A 25,407-nucleotide genomic window follows, 5' to 3' on the forward strand; every position below is an offset into this window, starting at 1 on the left:
GATAACACAGACCCTGATTTGTTGGGTCCTGTAGGAGCTCTGTGACTTGGCTTGTTACTTTAACTGTGGCTCAGTTTTCTCATCTGCAAAATGGGACAAGCTTTAAAGAAGAAAAGAATGTACAGGTCTGGGATAATATGTACTTATTACAGAGTGTGTGTCCTATGAATGTGTCCTTCCCAAAGTTTGTGCCAAGTAAAATGAGTAATAATTTATTATGTATTATATTATTAGTAGTATGTCAAGAAGAGGGAGCCAGCTGGCTCAGTCAGTGGAGTATGTGACTCTTGATCTCAGGGTTGTGAGTTGGAGCCCCACACTGGGCATGGAGTCTATTTAAAGAAAAAAAAATCAACTGTCAGGGAACCCAGGTTAAGCATCTGGCTCTTGATTTCTGCTCAAGTTGTGATCTCAGGGTCCTAGCATTGAGCCTCACCTCAAGCCCCACATTAGGCTCTGCCTCAGTGGGGGGTCTGCTGGAGATTCTCTCTCTCCCTCTCCTTCTGGCCCTCCCCCCCCCAAAAATAAATCTTGAAAAAATAAATAAAATAAAATGTCAGGAAGAGGAAATAGTTCTTGGGAAAACTTACGCAGTTGACTACAGAACAACATGAGGGTTAGAGGCAATGACCTCCTATGAAGTCGAACATCTGTATGTAACTTTTGCCTCCCTCCAAAACTTAACAATGAAAAGCCTACTGTTTATCCAAAGTCGTACCAATAACAAACAACACACATTTGTATGTATGTTCTATGTGTTATATGCTATATTCGTACCATAAAGCAAGTCAGGGAAAAGAAAATATAAAGAAAATCATAAGGAAGAGAGAATACATTTATAGTCATGCTGTACTTATTGAAAAAAATCTGAATAGAAGTGGACCGGCATGACTCAAACCTGTGTTGTCAAGGGTTAGCAGCACCTGACCCATTTGAGTGTTAAAGAAGGAAGACGCAATTGCCTCGTGATGCCAAGTCTCTGGGATGAGTTTCCCAAAAGCAGGTGATTCTACAAGTCAGGAAACAAGGACTGAGCTGCCTCTGGGAAGGTCAGCTTTAAAATTTAGGCCATGGGGGGCCTGGGTGACTCAATCAGTTAAGCCTCTCCTTAATCTATCCCCCTCAGTTTCCCAAGTCCCATCCCCCAAATACCCCCTCCCACCTGGCTCATGAGTGCACACATGCATGCTCTCTTCTCAAAAACAAAACAAAACAAAAAAGACAAAACACTGAGTCCTCAGACTTTCTGGTAAGGGCAAAATGTGAGTCCCAAGACTTTCAGTTACCAGTTCATTTCTAGGTTTCCCTGGGAAGGACCAACTTGCTAAGCCACAACAGATACTGACTGTTAGTTACTCCAGCACTCACTTTATTAAAGAATATATTTATTTGAGAGAGAGTGTTTGCACATGCAAGAGTGGGGGGAGGGGCAGAGAACCTGTAGCAGACTGTGCTGAGTGCAGAGCTGACGTGGGGGCTGGGGAGGGGGGTGGGCGGAGGGGGGCTCCATCTCAGATGTAGAGATGGTGACAGACTGAGCCAGCCAGGTGTTTCTCTCAGTGCTTATTTTAATCCTTAATTCCCTTCCCTCCAGCAAGCCTTGGTGGCTGAAATCAGAAATAATTAGTAAAATGGAGTCTTTTGGGATCTCCCTTTTCCTCCCTGTCCACCAAATACACAAAATGCAGAGACATGGGGAGCAGGAGCAGACAGCCTGGGGGCCCTGCCTCTACTAGAGGGAAGCTGCAGAGCAGGCAGTCTGAGTAGAAGGACGCTGGGGAGAGCCAGGCCAGCCCTGCAACTCATTTTCTGTCCAGCCTGTAACCTGCTGGCCGGGAGCCGTGAGTGCCGCCCTCATGTATTACGACGCCCCTCTCCTGGGCGCTGTCCAGCAGCGCAAAGACAGCTTAGGGAGGCCAGAGAGACTGCATGGGGATGCTTCTGGCTGAATTCATGAGCTGCCTGAAGCACCTCGCACAGTACCCGCCTTCTCTCATTGCTCACAGCGACACCAGGAGCCTCCCCCTGACCACGTCCCCAGCCTCACCAACCCTTCAGCAAAGCCTGTCCATGCCACCATTTGTCATTTCCATGGCTGGCACCCATCCAGTACAACCTGGGCTTTCTTCCTAAGGGGACAGTCAGCTCCCCGTTTGTGCTACTCCAACCCAGTCCCCGCTCAGAAACATAATGAGGTCAAGCCACCACCCCCTGCTGAGAACCCTCTCCTGGACTCCCTCCCAGCTCAGAACCAAACCCTAACTCCTACCCTCCTCAGGTCCCTGAGGCCTCTCCAACTTGGTCTCCCTTGGGGCACGCCCTCTTCTGCTTGGGCGCACCATCCAGACAGTCTGGGCTTTGGGACGTCCCTCAAATGTGACCCTGACAAGCCTGTTCAAACCTGATGGCATTGGGGACTTCCTCTGCTTGAAACCCTTTACCTAGCTCCTCACTGCTGGATGACAGCAGTCACCTGGTCCCCTCCCCCACTGTCACAACCATTTCTACTCTGGGCAATGTCCTCTCTGGGTGCCTGTGTCTCTCCGCCATACTGGGACATCAGAGCTGGGGGCAGGTCTTTCTTGCTCCCCGGGGCAGCCAGCACCTATCACAGCACCTGATGGACAGCAGGCGCTGAGTGCTTAGTTCTAGAATAAATGCCAATGTGGGGCCACAGGACAGGATTCAACCCAGCATTGTTTCTGATAAAAGATGGTCAAGTGAAGCTGTTTTCCCTTGACTACCCTCCTGTCAAACTCACCAAAACAAGAAAAAATTGTGCAAAATGGAAGAGAAGGAAAATCTTCTGTTAAACCAGGGAAATGAGTATACTTCCAAAGCCTGAAAAAGCAGATGCTCCCCCAAATACTGTACAGTAAGGTGTGGGAGTGAGCAGAGAGCCAGGAAGGCAACTGATTTCCCAAAGGGGAAGGGAAACAGCCATGAAAAAAATACATCTACCTCCTCTTTGATTAAAGTGGCAAAACAGGGAATGTGGCTGGGCCCTGGAGAAGGGAATTTGAGGACAGAAGAGACCGGACCTCAGCATCCTAGAGTAGCAGGGAGGGAGCTGAAGAAGTATTTACCTTGCCCTGACATTTCTATTGTCTTAGACCCATGACCCGGAGGCTGGAGGTGACTTGATGGGGACAGAGTGGAGCAGGCAACCCTGCGATGGCAGCACGCAGCACAGACGATCCACCTGGCTTTTGTGAGTCCAGGGCAGCAACAGGAAGTTTTCTGTCAGGATGTGGGACTGTGGCCAGACGCAGGCTTCCAATCCTAGCTCAGCCCTTGGACAACCCACTTAAACCACCCATGCTTCAGATTCCTCACCTGCAAAGCAGACCTACTCATAGTGTTGCCTGATGAGTGTGATTGGGAGTATGACAGGAGCAGTGCTGGGGTCTGGCACAGGGTAAGGGCCGCACAAGCCTTAGATACTACTATAATTATTTTCATCATCATCGTTCCTTTCCCACTTTATTCTTCTTTTGGCAGCAGGCCCTACTCAAAGCTGAGTAAAATGCTGAGTAGAACCAACACAGGTATTATGCATGAAAACTGTACATTCAAGAATGAGTATGCTTTGAAGAAGGAAAGGGACATAAGCAAAAGCAGGTGAAGAACACATAAGAACATCACAAGACGGATTACCTCAGAACTCAGGTGGTTCACCAGAGTCTTAAAGAAGTGACAGACAGCCTGACCCTCCCACAGCGAGAGTTACTAGGTTCAAGGAAGTGATGGTGGAACATACTAGAAGGAGATAAAAAGAGTTGGTGGGTTTGGGAGACACACAGAAAAAGGAAATGGAAGGGTCACTGAAGTAGACACTGCATGAGAAGGAACAACAAAACACACACACGTACACAATGCACATGCATGGACACATGGGTAGAGCCATGGCAGGAAGAAATGAGGAATCCCCACAAAATTCAATTATTTTAAGGAAGATAACAGATACCAAGGGCAAAGGGTGACCAATACGTACATAATTTATGTTCCTGAGCAAGAGAACAAAGCAAATAGATTAAAATACTCAATTTAAATAGTTGAAAAATTTCCTAAAATAACAAAAGTCCTTTTTCTTCAGATCAGAAGGATATGCCGCATTCAAGGAAAACAAATGATACAGAGAAATGCCTGGCAGATTACTTAACCTCAAGACTGAAACAAACACAAAAACAAAGAGAATCCCAAGGGCATTCAGAATTCACTTTGGGCAGGTAAAGATTCTGGCCAGCCTCTGACTTCCCAACAAATTCTCAAAGCAAGGGGCACTTGGGTAATGTCTACAAAGTTCTGAGGCCAACAGTCTTGGTAAACCAAGACTCTTCGACCCAGTCAGGTTGTCCTTCAAGATGACAGGCTGCAGAGACATGGTCAAACATGCAAGCATTCTTGGTATGTAGCCTCCAAGAACCTCTGGTTAACAAGCTGCTGGTTTCACATTCCAGACAAGCCAGGGAAAGAACGGACATAAAGAACTTAGAATGGAGGAAAAGTGGATGAAAGAATGGAGGTGGACACGCGGGTTCCACTGAAATAGAAACGAAGTAACTGTGGCATTTCTGGTCACAAGACAGAATGCAAATGCTATCAGCTCAGATAAGGGAAGATAAACTTACAGAAGGTGAAGCCATTAAGGAGGGAGAGAGACACAGAGCATGGAAGCTCCCTCCCACTGTCCGCACTGACAGGTTTCCTGCTGGAGTTGAAGCATGCAAGATAGTAGCTCTGACCTCTTGATGTTTTTTATACTCTTATTTGTAGCTATAAATTTTAACACTATCACTTATATCCATGTAGTTCATCAACTCCTTTGGCTTCACCTGTTTGTTTTTTTCAATCAGTATCAAGTCATGAAGCATATTTTTATAACATACTTCATTTTTATAAAGCCACTTCTTAAAGAAATATTTATGTTTGCTCAACCTCCTATCTCCCACACTCCTTTCCACCCAGAGATCTTCTTTGTTTAACTCTGTTGTTGCTGTTGCCTGGTCTGGGGCATATCACCCTTCCTGGACCATCCCTGTGGGGAACCCCAGAAAGGCTTGCTCTCCTGCAAGCGGAGCTGGCATTCCCTTTCAGTCTCCTGGAAGACAGGATTTTCCAGCAGGAGAAAAGGTTGGCTTAAGCCATCCCTGGCCCATCCCTGGGCCTCGCTGGGCTAGCACCCCTGAATGGGCAGGAGAGATCCAGAGCTCAGTCTAGGTACAGGAATTGGCCTCTGGGTGAAGTTCACTGAATGCTGTTGATCAACCAAGCTCAAACCAGCCCTGACTGACAGGCCATCAAATGGTCATCTCAAACAGGCAATACCTAGGGATCCCAAAGGCAGGAAGAATACACAAGGCTGGGTGGAGAGCTATTATTAATCTCCCTAGCTTGTCTCTCGAAAAATAGAATTTTCCTAAACTCTTGGTCTGTGATACAGTTCTGTTTGTCTTCCTCTCCTCTATTTCAAGGTGTCCTTGTTTTGTTACCCTTCTAGCTTAGGGGACGGGGGTGAGAGCTCGAGTCTGGAGTCAGACAGACCCTGTTGCCTTGGGCAGGTCATCTGGCCTCCTTGAGTCTTGGAGACATTGGCAGTAAAAAATGATGCTACTAGTTCCCGCCTCGTAGGATTGTGGGGGGCAATGGGGCGGTGCCTGTCACGTGGTTAACAATTAATAAATGGGAGTGATTCTTAGCATTACGCCCGCAGCTCTGCGTAGAACCACCATCACCGGTCAAGGACATACCTAATGTCCAGCAAAATGTAACATCGCTTCCAAAGTGACACAGCTGCTTCAGGGCCTGTGTGTAAAGAACCGCCACCTGCCTCTCTAGCTTTTCCTGCTTTCTTCAGTATGCTACTGCAAATCAGTTACATATGCCCTTAAATAAGGGGCATAAGGAACCCATTTGCATTCGGTGTATTAACTGTCCTTAAATGTTCTCACTTCCTCATTATTCAGTTTGGTGCTTTAGAAAGTCATAAAAACGTCTGATCCTTGATTTTACTTCTCATTAGCATTCTATTCCAACCTGGCTTATAGCCTCTGGCTTTTCTCAAATTGGCTGAACTGGAAGGTGATCAGAAGCACTTCGCTGGTATATCTCACTCATTTCTATCACTTGCCAAAGACATACCTGGATGTCTCCATTTCTCTGTATAGCCATATAATCAGCACTATTTTCTGGGATGAGGCTACCCATGATGGTCTTAGCCACCAATAAGAAACATTTTATGGGGGCATCTTCTGTGTGCCAAAGATCCAAAGGTCGTACCATCCTCCTGACAACCCTGACCTGTCCCCTGCAGTTTGTGCTGGGGACCAGGGGTCTCCTGTCTCACCCATTCACAGGTGTATAGTGAGGCAGGGAAGAGAAGCAGGGCAAACTTCCCCATTCATATTCTTGTCTGGAAGGAAAGGGTTTGCTCATGGATGCCCAAAGGCATCTGGACCCTGTTGCTGAGGCTTGTTATATGATAAAATACCTCAGTCAGGGAGGAAGGGGGCTTTGAAGAAGAAAGAGGAAAAAAGTGGGTTAACATTCACTTTCTTTTGAAACCTGAACAGGTAAATGCGGGGGGGGGGGGCAGCACATTGGCAGGTGTTGTGGGAGAATGAATGAATCCAACTGAGATCACATGATTGGACTAGGTCAGGACCCTATACCGCCCCCCCCCCCCCTGCCCCACAGAATAGGAGGTATACAGAGGTGCCTTGGACTTTGACACTTTTACAGTGTCCTAGTGCTCATCTCAGGTGAAGGGAAACTCCTTTGGTGGACCTGGGCCTACAGGTAATGCTTATAACCAAAAGCAGTCTGGGTCCAAAGCAAGGCCACAGGTTCTAGGATTACTCCCAAATCAATATAAAATGGTTATAAATTTGCATTTCATAAGAAAATGCAAAATATAAAATTATTTCTAATGGCTGATCTAGTCCTCATAATTGGGGGGATAAAAGAGAACAAAAGTATTAAAACTTTCCATAAGAACTCTGGCCAATAGTCCTCAGGAACACTTAACTAGCCATTTTAGGTTACAATTTGCCATTGATATGAATTGCATGCATTCTTCTTGATGTATGTGACACCAAGCAAATGGCCAGGATCTCAAAGTGGTCAAAAGTAAACAAGTTCTACAATTTTTTCCTGGCATTTGGCTCTTCTCCAACACTAATAAGATCTTGGCTAAAGTCATGTATTGCTGGCTCTTCCAAAATTATCGAGAGTATTCTTGATGTTTTAATTGTATATGATTTCTTGTCAGCAATACAAAGCTCACAAAATCCTTTAATTCTTTTCCCCAATTTCAGGAAGATCTTGGCCCCATCAACAGAGCCAGCTTCTGGAAGCTCTAGGGCACACATGAATCCTAAGGATGCCCAGTGGGCAAATGGCCAGTTGAGTTAAAGTTGGGGGCCCTATGTCAGAGGCATATCTTATAAGTGGAGTTATCCTATCCAAATTCTTTCGTTTGGCAAGCCTGAGCACAGAATGCCTGGAAGGCATGAATAAATGATGCTCCTAGTTCCTAGAGAAGATGTTGCTGTATAATCCTGTGGACGACGCATGTCTCCACGGCCTTTAGATAATCAGTTACTAAGATTTGCCCAAAAGAGTGTCCTGCACTAAGCCTCATAAGGAGGCTGAAGGGTCCAGCCTAGGAGATCATTTGGTAAAGCCACATCAGCAAGGCCATCCACATGATGCAGAACATTTCAAATCGTAAAGGTGGGGTCCGCAAAGTTCAAGAGCCCTGGTTTGCTCTCATTTGTTTTCATTCATTCGCTAGCTCCCTCCCTCACTCATGTCTTTGCTTGCAACAGACTCTTCTGATTTTCTTCTTGGATCACTATCCCAGACCCACTTCCCCTCAGTGTCCCCTGAAGGCCTATGTGTTCAGGGCTCAGTGCTCTGTCCACCTCTCTTGTCTAGCCACACCCACTCCCCGGGTGACCTCCTCTCTGTCTCACGGCTGTCCATTTAATTAGTACCTAGGTGACGTGGAAATTTCTGTCCCTCGCTCCCACCTCTCACCTGTCCTTGGGTTTAGAATAGGCTGTGTTTCAAAACCCTTTCAGTAGATTAATATTCTATATCTTGGGACATAGTTCTTTGCAGAAGTAGGCCTTGGCCATAAGAACCTCTCACTTCCTTCCCAATTCCCCCTGCCTTTTCCGTGCCATTGACACCAGCTTAGTTATGGCTCTCAAGACCTACATGATTTCATTCCCAACACAATGATTTCCTGGTCTCCTGCCTCTACCTGCCCCAGTCACTCCTGTACACTGCAACAGTTCTGACCTTTCAAAAAAACAGCTCCTATCACAATTGCTCAGAAATCTTGGTGGTTCCCTTCTGCCTATGGAGTTTCACAGAATTACAGACCATCAAGAGGGGCAGGATCATATAGATGAACCTAGTCTAGTGATTGCCAAACACCACTCTGAGGCATGTCCACATCAGGATCACTGGTAGGTGCTTGCCACCAGTACAGAAAACCAGACCCTTCCCAGAGCTATAAGTGCAAATTACCAGGGATGGGTCCCTTGGCTTCATAGCTGTTATAAATGTTCAATGTCTTGGGGTACTGCCCTGCTCTAAGTCCCATCTGCTGACTCCCCTCTACAACATTCCCACCAGTCTTCAGTGATGGTGAACTAGCTACATGATAAGAGATCAATTTCCTATTTGAGCATCTTTGATGATGCACCAGGAGCTGCCAGGCCCAAGGCCATTCCTTTTTATACTACAGTGATTCTTTTTTTTAAAATAATTTTTAAAAAGATTTTATTTATTTATTTGAGAATGAGAGAGCAAGAGAGAGAGAGAGAGAGAGAGAGAGAGAATGAGCAGAGTGAAGGACAGAGCAAGGAAGAAACAGGGAACTTGATGCAGGGATCGATCTTGGAACTCTGGGATCACGACCGGAGCTAAAGGCAGACATTTAATTGACTGAGCCACCCAGGTGCCCCTACACCATAGTGATTCTTGTTACTGACACAGCTGGCCTGTGTCCAGTGCCTTTTTCTTCTTCTCATTCCTACACTGACCTGATGCTCTTTCCCTGGTTTATCTGGGTCTGTCTTAGCACCTGGCTTTCAGGGACATTCCCAGAGGTCCAATGTGGTCTGGTGGCCCAGGGAAGGACAGGAGTCCCTCCTCTGTCTTGCCGTTATCTCTCAAGTAGAGTCTAGACTAAGATCACAGGAGCTAGTTCACTTTACCAACTTACCTCATAGGTCAAATTCTTCTTCTTCTTTTTTTTTTTTTTTTAGTATTTATTTATTTGACAGAGAGAGAGCCAGTGAGAAAGGAAACACAAGCAGGGGGAGTGGGAGAGGTAGAAGCAGGCTTCCTGCCGAACAGAGAGCCTGATGTGGGGCTCAGACCCAGGACCCTGGGATCATGACCTGAGCCGAAGGCAGATGCTTAATGACTGAACCACCCAGGCACCCCCCATCATAGGTCAAGTTCTTATAACCTCTTCAGAGTGAAGGTGGAAATTCAGTTTGTATTTTATGAGGCAGTGCACCAGCTTCGGAACCAGAATTACTGGTTTCAAATCCTACCTCTGCCTCTTACTCCCGAGTGTCCCTGGAGCTTCATTTCTATGTCCATAAAATGGAAATAATAATTATACCAACCTTACATGGTTGTGGTATAGATTAAATATACAGGTGCTTCAACATATATCAAATGTATCTATATCTGTCACCTGGAATAGTGCCTGGCACATAACAGTCACTAAGTAAGTGCTACTTTTATTATTCTACCAAAAGGCCTATAGGGAGAACACCGAATATAATTAAAAGCAGAAATATAATCTTGTTTAGTATAATTTTGGTAACCACTTATTCTCTTTCCTCTTTAAAGCCTAAAAGTAATAAAGCTTCTCTCTGGAAAGAGAATCAAGTACTGTTTTGTTTTGCTTTGTTTTGCTTTTTGCAATATAAATAGTAAGCTACATGGTATTTCAGAAATCTTAGAATGGCTCCTGGTTCTCTAGGAAATAATCTATATACATCTCATAATTTAGAAGTCATTCAAAATTTCTGCTTTGAACACTCATATATGCACTCAAAATCAGGAGATTAGTGGATACCCAGACACTGGAGAATAAAGCTATTTTAGTGTTCACAGCAGAACACTGTGGACAGATACTTAAAGCCCACACCCAAACATCAAAAGAGACAGAAACTGGAAGCAGTAATTGCTTTAGAGGAGATTTTTCTTTCAAAAGTTCCGAGCAGAACAAAGATCTATGCCCTTTGGGGCAGGAAAAGGCAGATTGTCCATACCATGTGTGTAGTAAATTCATGACAGCCTTCAATAACATCCCAAAAGCTGGGTAAGAGATGCAATTCCCATTTTATCTGAAATTGAGTGAAACGGATGCCCCAAGGATAAACCAAGGGCCAAAATTAGAAGAGGAAAGGATTAACTTCCGATTTCAAGTTTTGATCTTGGAAGAAATTTACCTGGACACTGTTACAAATTATCTGCACAATACAAATGATCCCAAAGTGTCCTCATTCTCATGTGTCCGACCCCAATTTACAGTATGTCAGATACGTCAAATCTGTTACCATTACACATGTGAAGATATCATGTTCAAGTGTAGCTTATTCTCTTTTAGACCTTGAGACTGACTCTCCTAATCCCTTTGATCTGAGAACCCTAAGGAAATAGGAAACTTGAAATCCTGACTCTCCTTACCTGATATTGGATCAATAGTAAAGGCTTCATGAGACTGAATCAAAGTGATATGAAACTCAAAATCGACAGGGCAGCTGCACTGCAAAGGGATAACATATTTTTTTCTGTAAACAAAAAAAGGAAAAAAATTTTTTCTTAATAATGGGTTCTTTTGATCGCAAGGAATAGAGACTCAAGTTACATAATAAACAACCACAACAGTGAAGGCTGACACAGCAGCTAGAGTAACTCCTGGGTGCCTCCCGTCACATACATGTCCCAAACATTAACTCCTTGAATCCCGTGAGGTGGTGTTGTGACAATCCCCACTTACAGACAAGGCAAACAAAGCACCAGAAAGGGTAAGTGCCCTGCCCAAGATGACCCAGCTAGTTCATGGCAGAAGTGGGCTTCAAGGCAGGTCAACCGGGCTCAGTTTCCGCACTCCCAATACCTCTGTCCACGCTGCCTCTTGAGTACTGTCAGGTTCTTTCTGTGGACACCCACAGTTACAGGGAAAGGGCTTCTCTGCCACCCAATGGGCCCCAGGGAACCTAGGGAACACGGCATGAGCAGGCTTGACACAGAGAAGCCTGGGAAGCCCCTGGTGTTTATGGAGTTTGGACCTAGACGGCATTGAAGAAACCACACTTCCGGTTGTGTTGGACTGAAATGTGCCAGAGACTTCTTATGTGGTAAGAAGGCCAACAAGCAGCAGAGGACCCAGATATGCTCCCTCACCAAGGACCTGGAAATGCTCCCTCACAAAGACTAGTCCGACTTCTGAGTGTGCTTGAGGTTGTCCCTTATGGAACTGCAGGAGCTGCTATAGCTGGGCCATTGCTCAGAGGGCCCTGAGTTTCTCATCATGTCTTCTCCTACTATCAGGCCAAGCCCAGGCGGGCCAGAGTTTGCGGTGAGTAAGGCATGGAGAAGCTGAGCTTCTAGCACTTGGCCTCCCCACAGATATGGAGCTGGTGTGGTAGGTGATCCAGCGTCTTTCAGCAGCTGGACATTGAGCTCAGTCCTGCCCTCTATCCCTGTATTTCCTTCTGCCTCCTCCCTTCTCTACCTCGAAACTCCTGCGCCCTCATAGCCCATCTTGTCCTCCTGCCCAGCGGTTGGTCTTCACCTCTTGACCTTTCAGTGAGAGCCTTCCTGCCAACACTTCTCCCTCCCATTTCCCAGTCTGTGTGGGAGACTGAGACTACAATCGGGCTAAGCAGAACTGTCAGGCCAGCTAGCATGCTGTCGTCTGGGTGGTGCCCAACTGACCTTGTCTGCCTCGGGGACTTTTCCCCACCAGGACCTGCTTCCTTACCTGTCCCACACCTGTCTACCTGGGAGACTCTGAGTCCTAGGAAGGCAGAGCTGAGTCTGCTTGCTTCTCCAGCCTAACCTCAACAAAATTCCAGAACCCTGCATCTGTTGAACATTCAACAAATATTTGTTGAAACAAAGTAAAATAACTCTTTTTCCATAGTAATTCTGGGGATACGGTATAAGTCAAATGTGGTTTTAAAAATTACGCCAAGAGCATTTTTATTTGGCTTTAAATTCACTACCTTTTTAAAATTTGTAGACTATTCTGAATATAAAGAAAGAAAGATATAGAGAGTAATATAATAGAGATCCCTTTATCCACTACCAAGCTCTCAAATCTGCTTTGGTAAACCAAAAATGTTTAAGTGTTTAAAAATGTTTATGGATAGGGCGCCTGGGTGGCTCAGTGGTTAAGCCGCTGCCTTCGGCTCGGGTCATGATCTCAGGGTCCTGGGATCGAGTCCCGCGTCGGGCTCTCTGCTCAGCGGGGAGCCTGCTTCCTCCTCTCTCTCTCTCTGCCTGCCTCTCTGCCTACTTGTGATTTCTCTCTGTCAAATAAATAAATAAAATCTTTAAAAAAAATGTTTATGGATAAAGAAGATGTGGTCCATATATACAATGGAATATTACACAGCCATCGGAAAGGATGAATATCCAACTTTTGTATCAGCATGCATAGGACTGAAGGAGATTATGCTGACTGAAAGAAGTCAAGCAGAGAGAGTCAATCGTCATATGGTTTCACTTACTTGTGGAGCATAAGGAATAACATGGAAGACATGGGGAGATGGAGAGGAGAAGTAAGTTGGGGGAAATTGGAGGGGGAGACAAACCATGAGAGACTGTGGACTCTGAGAAACAAACTGAGGGTTTTTTTTGGGGGGGGGGGGATGAGTTAGCCTGGTGGTGGGTATTAAGAAGGGCACGTATTGCATGGAGTACTGGGTGACGTGCATAAACAATGAATCCTGGAACACTGAAAAAATAAAATTTAAAAAATGTTTTAAATAAATAAATGAATAAAAGTGTTAAAAGAGTTTAAAAGTAAAACATTGCCGAACACTTGAAACTCCCTGTACACCTCTCCCCCACTCCACTTTGTCCCTACCCAGGGCTGACCCCTACCCTGTCTCCACTGTCCATCATTCCCATGCATTTTTATAACACCACTACACATGTAGGTACTGACAAAATCTAATTGTTTTCAACGGTATCATTCTAAAACTTGTTAATGCTGTTCAGTGCTATCTGTGTAATATTTATCCATTATATAAATTTAAAAAAAGATTTTATTTATTTATATGTCAGAGAGAGACAGAGACAGAGACAGATAGAACACAAGCAGGGGGAGCAGCAGGCAGAAGGAGAAGCAGGCTCTCCAGTGAGCAAGGAGCCAGAAGTGGGACTTGATCCCAGGACCCTGGGATCATGACCAAATAAGCCCAAGGCAGACACTGAACAGAATGAGCCACCCAGGTATCCCCATGATATATGATTCTTATCTATGACACATGAAGTACTGTTCATTCATTTCACTAGTGATGAATATTCCATTCCATGACTATCTCATTCCCACTTACCTATTCTCTTGCTGAAGGACATTTAGGTTATTTGCATTTTTTCACTATTGTGACGTGGCAATAAAAATCCTCGCTTGGGGTTCCTTGTGTCTCAGTACCAGAGCTACTCCAGGTATACCCCAGGAATGGAATTGCTGGGTAGTAGTAAAGTAAAATGATCAACTTTACTAGCTATGGCCAAAATGCTCTCCAGGTGGTCAATGTGAAGTCTAAATGGCTCAGACACAGTCTCTGAAGATCAGGCCAATGACTCATGACTCACAGCCACATGAGCCAGATGGCACTTGGGTTGGTAACCCCAGTGATCTGCTCAGAGTTGCCCAGCGAGGTCAAGTCAGCTGCTCAAGAATGTTCTACTAAGAGCTGCATATTTGCATTTTCCTGAACTAAAACCAAAAAAATACTGCTGGGACTTTTTATATATGCCCATTTTAAAACTAATTTTAGAGCTCTGATAATTCCCATAGAAAAGGTGTCAGGATATTTGTTTAGTGATGATTACGTGAAGCCAGGTTCCTGATGCATTAACCAATCTGGAAAAACAAATAATTCCCTAAAGGCACAGAATTCCAAGTAATCTGATTCAGAAGGAGACACAGCAGTGCAAATAATACATATTTGCTTTCATTACTGCAGCTTGTTATTACAGGTGCCGAATCAGCATGGATGACGGCCATAATTGTGAATCAAGCACAGTCTAGGTGAATTTGGGTCACAAGGAATTTTGACAAATATAAAGGTTAGTTTATTTAGAAATTCTTCATATTTGAAAAAACAGAATCCCATTAGATTCTAAGGAGACTTAGAGATTCTAAACACCCATGTTAATTACCATTAAAAGTGATTTATACTGAAGAAACATAAATATATACATCTTACACCTATGGTTCCTGAGGCACAAACAATACCCTGAGTTCTTCTAACTTATAGGAAGAAGCCAATTGAAATATCAAAAGCATATAGAAGCTGGTATTTTTGAAGTTAACCACAACTTTTATCCCCATTACTTTATTATCTAAATATTTTATCAGTTACACTAAGGCCATGTATAAATATGAAGTACTTTAAAATGATGTATAAAAATATACCCAATACTTTAAAATAATTATTTCCTATTTTGAATAAAATCCAACCCAAAACTTTTATTTATTCTTTAACTATTTTTTATTTTAAATTAATTTAATTAACATATAGTATATTATTAGTGTCAGAGATAGACTTCAGGGATTCACAGGTCTTACATAATCTCCAGTGCTCATTACATCACATTTATTTTATTTAAAAAAATTTTTTTAATGTAATCTCTACAGCCAACATGGGGCTCAAACACACAACCCTGAGATAAAGAGTCATATGTTCCACCAAATGAGCCAGCCAGGTGCCTCCCAACCCAAACCTTTAAAATATATTTTTAAAGATTTTGTTTATTTATTTGACAAAGAGAGAGAGATAGAGCCCAAGCAGGGGGAGCGGTAGGCAGAAGGAGAGAGAGAAGCAGACTCCCAGCTGAGCAGAGAGCCTCAACCAGGGCTCGATCCCAAGACCCTGGGATCATGATCTGAACCAAAGGCAGACATTTAACTGACTGAGCCACCCAGGGGCTCTCATAGTTTTTCTTTTTAAAAGATTTTATTTATTCACTTGAGAGAGAGAGAGAGAGCATAAGTGGGGGGAGAGGCAGAGGGAAAGAGGGAAGCAGACACCTGCTGAGAGAGAACACGATACGGGGCTCAGTCTCGCAACCCTGCAATCAAGACCTGAGCCAATAGCTGAGGTTTAATCCATTGAGTCACCCAGGTGCCCCCAACCCAAACCTTTTAAATACTAGACTTATATCATGATTATATACAAGTTGTGTGCCTATTAGAAGAGAGTACACATTTGACTTACGGAAATTAGATATTATAAAATAACAATATAAATTTAATTTTTTTCCTTCACCCTTCTCTAAATGCATGCTAGTAAGGGTCAAATATCCCACGGGTTTCCAGTTAATTATATAACATTTGTTTTTACCTTAGTCTGATGTTATTTTTATCATTCACTCTAAAATTTAACATTACATTTGTCAAGAAGCTAATCAAGCCTTTTTTGAGAGAAGGAATGATCTCGTGAATTTATAGATAACGCAAAATCAGATTTCCTCCTTAATTCCAAAATCGCAGTATGCAGAGAGGGGGAAGAAGCACTTTGCCATATACAGGATCTGACTCTTTTGGGGAGAATGCAGGTTAACTGACAACAGCATGACTAATGCTACCTTATGACAAGATGCTGGACTCAGACCGCACAGTAAATTAACCACTCATTAGCTGTGATGCCTACATAAAAACCTGAGGGACACACCCTCAAGATAAAGGGAGGTCTCCCCACGGAGACGTGTGAATAACTTAAACTATCACGGAGGCGTATGAATAATTTAAACTATAACACTGACTGTCACATGTCAATTTTATAGGACTTTTGCTCTGTCAAGTGCTCACTGATGAAGGATCATGGTTAGATCCAAAGATGTGGGCAGCAACAATGTATCCATGTCACAGTCTTGACAGGAGACTCATGAAAAAATCACATCCGGACACACTTTGGGATCACACGCTGTAATAGCTTTAAAACAACTCTGTGAACTCTTCCCACACTCCTTCCATTGACAGGGGTGTCTAGGTCTTCTTCCCTGCAATCTGGGCTCCAATTGCCAGAATGTGTTGGAAAGGATGCTGTACTCCTTTCCTGAGGCCAAGTCTAAGAAAAGGCTCACTCTGCAACCTATTGCCTGTGTTGTAAGAAAGCCCAGGCAGCCTGGGGAGAGAACCAAGGCTCTCAGCCCTTGGCCCGGCTGAGGACCCAGATAACAGCCAGCACATGAGTGCAGCATCTTGGAAAGTGGATCTGGCAGCACCCTCCCTGCCCCCACCCCCAACAGGTTGATGAGCTTCTCCACGTGGTTCACACACAAACAAAACGAGGGATCACTGTTCTTTTAAACCATTACCTTCTAGGGTGGTTTGTTACAAAGCAATAGAAAATGGACCCAAGTGGCATTCTCTCTGTCTTTTTTCTTCTTTAGTAAATGACCACCTTATCCCCCATTTCTAGTTGCAACCTTAATTTGGCAACTTTAAAGCACCCCCCCTTTTTTTTTGGTGCTAGCCCTTCATAGGTACCAGTCACCACTAGGCTTGAATTTTGGTTAACCCTTCTGACGACTTGATATGTACTATTGCTATGCCCATTTTATGGATAAGTAAACTGACCTACAGGGTAGTCCAAAGGCAAGCAGTTCATAAGAGATGAGTGGAAATTAAAGGTGGGACCCCAGAACCTGAGCTGTTCACTGCGATACTTCATTACCTCTCTGGTCTCTAAAGGGATAGCTAATGACATCTCACTGTGTGCACTGTAGTCCTCTTCTCTACTGACATTCTCTGTGAAACTGAGCCCTCTTTGCCTTATGGCAAAGAGCTTTGTAGAAGGCCTTTCCTTTAATTATCCCACAGGCAAGAAAAGCCTAGAAAATCCCAAGGCCTGTTCTCAAATGTTACCAACCTCCCTTCAAGCACTACTACATACATAGAGTCAAAGGAAGAAATCTGGAGGCTGATCCGTTGTTTTCCTTTAAGCTGTGGATGTAAACTGTTGTATCTAGAATGTGACTCCAAAACCAGAAGGCAATCAGACAAAATGATTAGTTGCCTGATAAGCCAGACCTCCAACCCCCTAAACAGGCAACGATTTGAAAAGATATAAAGAGCTGAGGGTAAATTATGTTTCAAATTTCAAAGTATGTCCTTTTATCTAAGATAATGTATGTTCTTATGAACTTTCATGTGCTGCTTATCTTATTTTCAAAGACACAATTAATCTCACCGGGATTCGAGCCTCAAATGAGAAGCAGAGGGGACCCACGATCTTTAACGATATAGTCAAATAAAGACAAAGAGATTTACATAAAGAAATGCTCAAGTAACAGGCATTTACTTATTTTTTACACTGAGAGAATTAAACACTAACCTCATTTTAGCCTAAGCTTAGACCAGTATTGGAGGTAAGAGCAAGAAGTAGTCAAAGATTCAGGGAGGGTCGACATCTGTCTCTTGCTGGCCTGGCCTCTGAGCGCCTTTCTTGCCTCTGGTTCAACTCTTTCCTCAACCTAATTGCTTAGTCCTCCCTGTTGCTAAAACTCCCTACTCCCTGCCTTCCCTCAGGCCTCTGTAGTTTAGGAAAAGGTGGAACCCCAGGGAACAACCAGAATTAAAGGGGTCACCTCTGCATTCTTGGTATAAGAAGGTAAGGCATTTCTCTAGGAGCTGGAATAAAACTGAATTCAGAAAGTTAGAGGTGACTGTGACATGCTCGCCCTCTGCAGAGATAATACGTGCCCTATTCACATATATATTTTTTAAAAACCACTTTAACAAAATATGGTAACACATGCATAACATAAAATTTACCATTTTAACTATTTTTTAGTATACAGTTTAGTGGTATCAAACCATTCACACTGATGTGCAACTATCCCCACCCTCCTTCTCCAGAGCTCTTTTCATCTTGCAAAAGTGAAACTCTGTCCCCAGTAATGCCAACTCCCCTCCCCCCAATACTCCTCGCCCCTGGCAACCCCCAAACCTTCTACTTTCTGTCTCTGAATTTGACTACCCCAAGTACCTCATATAAATGGTTTCATACAATATAAAATAGCTTTGAAAAACTAAGCGTCAGGGGCGCCTGGGTGGCTCAGTGGGTTAAGCCTCTGCCTTTGGCTCAGGTCATGATCTCAGGGTCCTGGGATAGAGCCCCACATCGGGCTCTCTGCTCAGCATGGAGCCTGCTCCCTGCCCCGCTGCCTGCCTCTCTGCCTATTTGTGCTCTCTCTCTCTGTGTCAAATAAATAAATAAAATCTTTAAAAGAAAAAAAAAACCAAAACCAAAAACTAAACATCGACTTCACTTAAAAATGAAATAATTTTTATTTCGTTCATAAAAATAATTATTTCTAATAAGTATTATAAATAATACATATTAGAAAAAACAGCACCTCACAACTCACTCGAGTTGTAGATAATGTGGGATAAGATGGAGTAAGGAATGAAATTCATGAGTGGCTCCTTTGAGTCAGAGCAGGGCCCATAGCTAAGACCAGAGAATAGGGACATCTGTCATCAGGAAGAAAGTCACGTTCGGTCGCCTGGGTGGCTCAGTGGGTTAAGCCGCTGCCTTGGGCTCAGGTCATGATCTCAGGGTCCTGGGATTGAGTCCCACATCAGGCTCTCTGCTCAGCAGGGAGCCTGCTTCCCCTCTCTCTCTGCCTGCCTCTCTGTCTACTTGTGATCTCTCTCTGTCAAATAAATAAATAAAATCTTTAAAAAAATACTTATAAAAAAAAAAAGAAAGTCACGTTCAAGGGAAAGGAAACAACTGAATTGTGATGTGAGGGTAGAAGAAAAGCCTCCTGCAGGCTGATTTCTTCTTCTATTGAGAAAAATACAGCATTTATTTGGAGATAAGAGGATACATTAAAAACGACTGCTGGCTTTTTCTTCTTTTAAAATAGGGGGCACAAGTTGCCACACGCTGACTGCATTCCAAGCGTACCTCCTCAGAGCTGAGGGACCTGTTACGCTGGGCCTGACAGCACGGAGGGGACCTGGCTTGGTCTTGCGTCTTACCCACTAGCAACTATTAGAACAAAAAGCTCACAGGAAGAGTAAGACATGAATTTTTAAAGCAAAGTAATTTGCATTCAAATAATTTTGATCTTGAAATGGTTGTAGATAAGGAATTTCTGTGAGCTATTTCGGGCATGTTGAAGAAAAAGCAATTGTTTAAGAAAAGTCACAATTCAGTTGACTGTTGCTAGTTACTCTGCTTTAAGTATTCCGACAAGCATGAAATAATCACATTCTAGAAACCATGTTTGTTTTGTCTTGTTTTTAAAGATTTATTTACTTGGTGGGGGGCAGAGAGAGAATATCGAAGCAGACGCCTACTGAGCTTGGAGTCTAACGCGGTACTCAGTCTCACGATCCTGAGATCAGGACTTGAGCCAACACTGAGCTGGACACTTAACTGACTGAGCAACCCAGGTGCTCCTCTAGAAACCGTGGGAAGAGCGCACAGGTATGTGTACACTGTGTGTGTATGTGTGTGTGTGTGTGTGTGTGCATGTGCACATGCATGCGTGCAGGTATCAGAGACCTGGATGCTGAGCATGGAGAACAGCAGCAGTGGTGACCAGATGTGGCCTCTTGGACAGGGCTTGGTGGGAGATCTGTCTGCTGTATAAACCAAGCAAGGAGGAGACATGCCCAGAAAACACTTTCCATTTAGGAGTGTCTCTCCAACACCAAAAACTACAGTGTTTGTCTTTGCTGCTTCCAGGAATGTGCTTTAGGGAGACACAGAAACTCTTTGTGTTATATTCTTAAATATCAGAATTTGGGACTGGCCCCTGGATATTTTTTGTAGAATTTAAAATGTAGTTCATTTTTTAAGTTCTTACTGCTGGGGCACCTGGGTGGCTCCGTCGGTTGGGCATTTGCCTTGGGTTTGGGTTGTGATCCCGGGGTCCTGGGATTGAGCGCCGTGTCGGGCTCCCTGCTCAGTGGGGAGTCTGCTTCTCCCTCTTTCCCTGCTCGTGCTCTCTCTCTCAAATAAATCTTCTTCTTTTTTTTTTTTTTTTAAAGATTTTATTTATTTATCTGACAGTCAGAGATCACAAGTAGGCAAAGAGGCAAGCAGAGAGAGGGTGGGGGAGCAGGCTCCCTGCTGAGCAGAGAGCCTTATGTGGGGCTCTATCCCAGGACCCTGAGATCATGACCTGAGCCGAAAGCAGAGGCTTAACCCACTGAGCCACCCAGGCACCCCTCAAATAAATCTTTAAAAAAATATTCTTACTGCTTAGTTCACGATAGCAGCTTGGTAGTTTCATATAAGTCACAAAATGTATATGCTATGGAGTTTAAGGAATCATTCCAAGAATGTATTCAATGCCTACAGGAACCTAAGCAACAGAAATAACCCAGCTTTCGTTACTACCCCTATGCATGCATTCATTTGTTCTAGGTGCTGGCCAAACATTGGTGCCACTCTGTCCCTTAGACCCATGTAAACCAATCAAGCAATTTTCCAAATCAAATTTGTACAAAATCTAAGGGAGAAAAGCAGAGTATTACAATATTCAAACCAGGCCTTAATAAGGTCAATACTGCTTCCCACATTTTCAGTTTTCTAGCCTTTCCATCACTTTCCCTAGGAGTCAAAAGTCTAAAACTCAACATTTTGTTAAAAAAAAAAAAAGTGTAGCCTTTCCATTAAAAGTTTCCTTTGGTGACTGTCTCAAGTTGGCACCCACTTCTGCTGAATGAAAGGGGGAAGCAGTTATGCCCTTCCACTATTGATATAGATCCCTAAGGTTTAGGAATGGGATGGTTTTCATTTCCTGTTAAAATTCACAAAAAGAAACTGGCATAAGATATTAGGTCAGCAAAGGGGTATTAAATCAAAGCAATTTTAACTATAAAATATGATAGAATTTTTTATATAGTAAAAGTTCAGGCTGTTATCAAGTGCCTTTTTCCTCCGAATATCAATTTTGAAATACAAGTTCACGGCTGCTCGATAAACTCAAAGTAGGGGCTGAAATAAAGCACAGGCGTGTTGATGAGTTCAAGTCACCCTTGTCAGAATATTTCCATAAAAAGTCGCTGCTCCTGGGGCGCCTGGGTGGCTCAGTGGGTTGGGCCTCTGCCTTCGGCCCAGGTCATGATCCCAGGGTCCTGGGATCGAGCCCCACATCGGGCTCTCTCCTTGGCGGGGAGCCTGCTTCTCCCTCTCTCTCTGCCTGCCTCTCTCCTACTTGTGACCTCTCTGTCTCTCTCTGTCAAATAAACAAATGGAATCTTTAAAAAAAAAAAAAAGTCGCTGCTCCTTTGTGTCAACTTTGACTCTGGGACATAAAAAAAAAGAGTCCCTAGCATAAGGACAGTGTTTCCCCGGATGAACTGAAAAATGGGAATTTATTCTCTTTGAGTAGGGAGGGCTTCAAAAATATCCTTCTGAAGATCAATGTTGTGTTGCAGTCATTCTGACCCCTTCATTCTAACCCAGTTACAGCTGGTTTGTGGGCCCTTCAAGCAGAGGCTCTTTACTCGCACTATTCGAAACAGGACCCGGTTGCTGTCTATGCCAGTCACCCTCACTGTTGATCTTTCCCTCCCAGTGCTACTCACATTCTCCTGTGGCCCATATGCTTTCAACCAGAGGGCAGTGAGAGAACTAGGTTTCATTTGGACATCCTATTATGACCTTGGGTATTCCCACACTTTCTGAAATGAGCCATGGGGTTCACTGCCTAAAGAAAAGCATCCTTTGGTAAATTCTTAAACTTAATGATGTAAAAGTTCCGGCCCGGGTTTGGGATGGTATAGCCAGGGACCTGCTCTGCTGGCGTTGTTAATGTGACCCTGTGGTCTACACAGCATCTGCAGCCCCAAGATGGACTCTTCGTTCCACTTGCTTTGGAGCAACATGACTGGCTTGCCCATGGGACCAACCAGGTCCAGAGTGGAAAATGGGGAAGTGACAGGGAGTCCAGGAAAGGGCCCAGGTGACTTTCATGTAAGCTTGTCTAGAGCACACTAACCAACTGGACAACAGTCATCTTGGTGCAAGGAAGACATGTTGATGCTGCATGCAGAGAACTGGTCAACTGACTGGGTTTGTTACAGATTTTGACCGGTTATTGGGTACCAGGTAGACACTGCTAGAGAAACTACAGAGCTTGATGAATCTATGTGAATCTTTTTAGAACCACAGGAATGGAAAGATATTAAATTTCAGCACCTAATAAAAGCATGTTCTTAGTTACTTGCATCTATAGGAAGGGGAATATTGCACTTTTTAAAAGACTAATTATTTATTTGAGAGAAAGAGAGAAAGCATGAGCAGAGGGGCAGAGGGAGAGGGAGAAGCAGGCTTTTTGCTGAACAGAGAGTCGGTTGTGGGGCTCAATCCCACTACCTTGAGATCATGACCTGAGCTGAAAGGAGATGCTTAACCAACTGAGCCACCCAAATACCCCAGGGGAAAATTGTATTTTGTCTATAATACTCCGTAAAATATAAAGTGGTTATGAAATTTAATCAGCCATGGTGGTTAGACTAGTTATAAAGCAGAGTTTCAACTCCCAAAAGGGAAAGAGAACTAAAAGTCCTCTGCACCCCAAAGTGTTTGGTTTAGAGATGTTGGACAGAGACCAGAATGCAAATTTTTTGTTATTTACAGAAGCTGTCAAAATACATTTTACCAGATCTTAAGCAGCCATGGTTGTTTAGAGGCAAATGTCCACATAGAGTTTTATTTCAGCAAGGAAAATTTACAACCATCAAATCCAGCCAGTTGCAAATGTGGTTGATGAATATATACAAGTACACTTCATGATCTTGTGGGAAAGGCTATCCAGTCCTCAGAGAGGCCCTATCCAGATCGCAGTTGCTTCTCCCCAGAAGCAACCTCATAGTAAGAAAGCAGACTCGGTGGTATTAAATGTAGATCTCGTAACTTCTGGCAATTTTGTCTGAATAGATTCTACATGCAAAGAGAAAACACATTCTCTGAAGCTACCTCTGTTAGATTTGTGTTTTCCCATAACCTTTGTCCTTCTCCATAATATACAGGAATTTCTCTTTAGCTGTAGGTAGAGTTGCTCTCCTCTGACATTCACAAATATAAGTGCTACTGGAACTCACACACTGCTGGTAGAAATTAAAAATGGTGCAGTCCTTTTAGAAAGAATTCTGGCAGTTCCCCAAAATGTTACACATAGAGTTCCCACATAACCAAGCGATTCCACTCCTCAGTATATACCCAACAGAAATAACCACGTATATACCCAAATAAAAACATAACACACAAATGTTCATAGCAGTATTATTCAAAGTAGCCAAAAAGTGGAAACAACTGGGGTACCCGGGTGGCTTAGTCGTTAAGCATCTACCTTCGGCTACCTTCGGCTCGTGTCATGATCCCAGGGTCCTGGGTTGAGCCCTGCATCAGGCTCCCTGCTCAGTGGGAAGCCTGATTCTCCCTCTCCCACTTCCTCTGCTTGTGTGTCCTCTCTTGCTTGCTCTTTCTCTCTCTGTCAAATAAATAATTAAATAAAATATATTTTTTTAAACGTGGAAACAACTTGATATCCATCAACTGATGGATAAATAAATGTGGTATGTGTACATAATGGAATATTAAATGGCAATAAAAAGGAACGAAATACCGATACCAGGAAAACCTTATGCTAATTGAAAGAAGTCAGTCACAAAAGACCTCCTAATGTATGCTCCCATGTATATGAATGTCCAGAATAGGCAAATTTATAGAGACAGAAAGTAAAGTGGAGTTTGCTTGAGACTAGAAGTTTGAAGGAGAAATGAGAGATGGGTAATGGGTTTCCTTTTGGGGTAATGAAAAAAATGTTCAAGAACTGATTGTGGTGATGGCTGCCTGTACTAGAAATGATCAGACTTCATGTTTTAAATTAGTGAATTTTATCATATGTGAATTATATCTCAGTAACATTGTTTTGTTTTTTTTTTTTTAACATATAAAGGCCAAGAGAAAAGGGCCCCTCCTCCCTGCCCTGCTGCAGACCTGCCAGTGGGCCACTCTCCCCAGCAGAGGCACAGGTCCTGACCCGCTCTTCTGGAGCTTCACAACTGCCCCTCAGCTCTTACCCCTTCACTCAGTGTTGGAAGCCCACCTTCAACTTGGCCACCAGCCTTTCCATTCCGAGCTTCTCATCATAATTTCTCTATACATTGTCTACCTTTGCTAATGTGTGAGTCAACCTGTCTGGATCTCTTGTACATTACTTAGGTCAAAATCTCTTTGGTGATGATGATGAAGGTTGATAGCTAATTTGAATCAGTAGCTACATGCAAAGCATGCAAAGCACTCTTCTTACTATTATTAAGTATTAAAATGTTCAAATATTGCATAAATCAAACATTCAAATATTGTTAACTATTGTTGTTAAATTAAATTATTGTTAAATTCTACTTTAACCTATTTAAATCCTCAGGACAATTCTCCCAGGTAGGCACTTGTCTTAAAATATTTTATATATATATATATATCTGAAAGAGAGAGCTTAAGCAGGGGGAGCAGTAGAGGGAGAGGGAGAAGCAGACACCCCACTGAGCAGGAAGCCTGATGCAGGGCTCAACCCAGGACCCCAGGATCATGACCCAAACCCAAGGCAGATGCTTAACCTACTGAGCCATCCAGGGGCCCCTTGTTTTGCCTTTCCAACTATAAGTCCAGTCTAACTCAGCTACAAGCATAACCTGCCATTAGGAAAAATACAAATCTAAGTTTCTATGCGCATATACCTTAACTTTTCATGACCTATAACATTTTGGTAGTTCATCTTAGTAACTCACCTTTCACCAAGGAAAACGTTGGATAGATTTATAAATGAGGGAAAGTCCAATGTGTTCATGACAGGATAGGCATGGATGGGAATAAGCAAAGTGTCATCTCCCTAAAATTAATGGAGGGAAAAAGTCAAGTTTACCATACTGAAGGCTCTAATTTTCAAAAATGAACTTGTAGGTACTTTCTTATGTTGCTTGCTATCACTAAAAAACATTTCCTTAAGAAACCTGAATGCTTACATATAACACCAGAAATATTGAGCTTTCCCAACTATAAACAAATTGTAGGAAATTTTTAAGTACATTTCCTTGAAGTGATATTCACTATTATCCCGTAAAGCTAAAGATAACAATGTCTTCCTATAGATACCAAG

The 25,407-nt window shown here is 43.4% G+C and overlaps 1 protein-coding gene across 4 annotated transcripts in view; it reads right to left on the reverse strand.

The window, feature by feature from the left end:
* The window catches only part of CFAP221 (cilia and flagella associated protein 221), an 87,739-nt gene that overhangs the window by 48,268 nt on the left and 14,064 nt on the right, over positions 1-25,407 (reverse strand). For all 4 annotated transcript variants that reach the window (XM_059166635.1, XM_059166636.1, XM_059166634.1 and 1 more), the window contains 2 exons: positions 25,040-25,140; positions 10,723-10,826 (listed from right to left, as the gene is read on the reverse strand). In XM_059166635.1, coding sequence (XP_059022618.1) covers positions 10,723-10,826; positions 25,040-25,140 — 205 coding nt within the window. The remainder of the gene's footprint in view (positions 1-10,722; positions 10,827-25,039; positions 25,141-25,407) is intronic.

This window comes from Mustela lutreola, chromosome 3, assembly GCF_030435805.1.
Source record: "Mustela lutreola isolate mMusLut2 chromosome 3, mMusLut2.pri, whole genome shotgun sequence".
Taxonomy (NCBI): Eukaryota; Metazoa; Chordata; class Mammalia; order Carnivora; family Mustelidae; genus Mustela; species Mustela lutreola.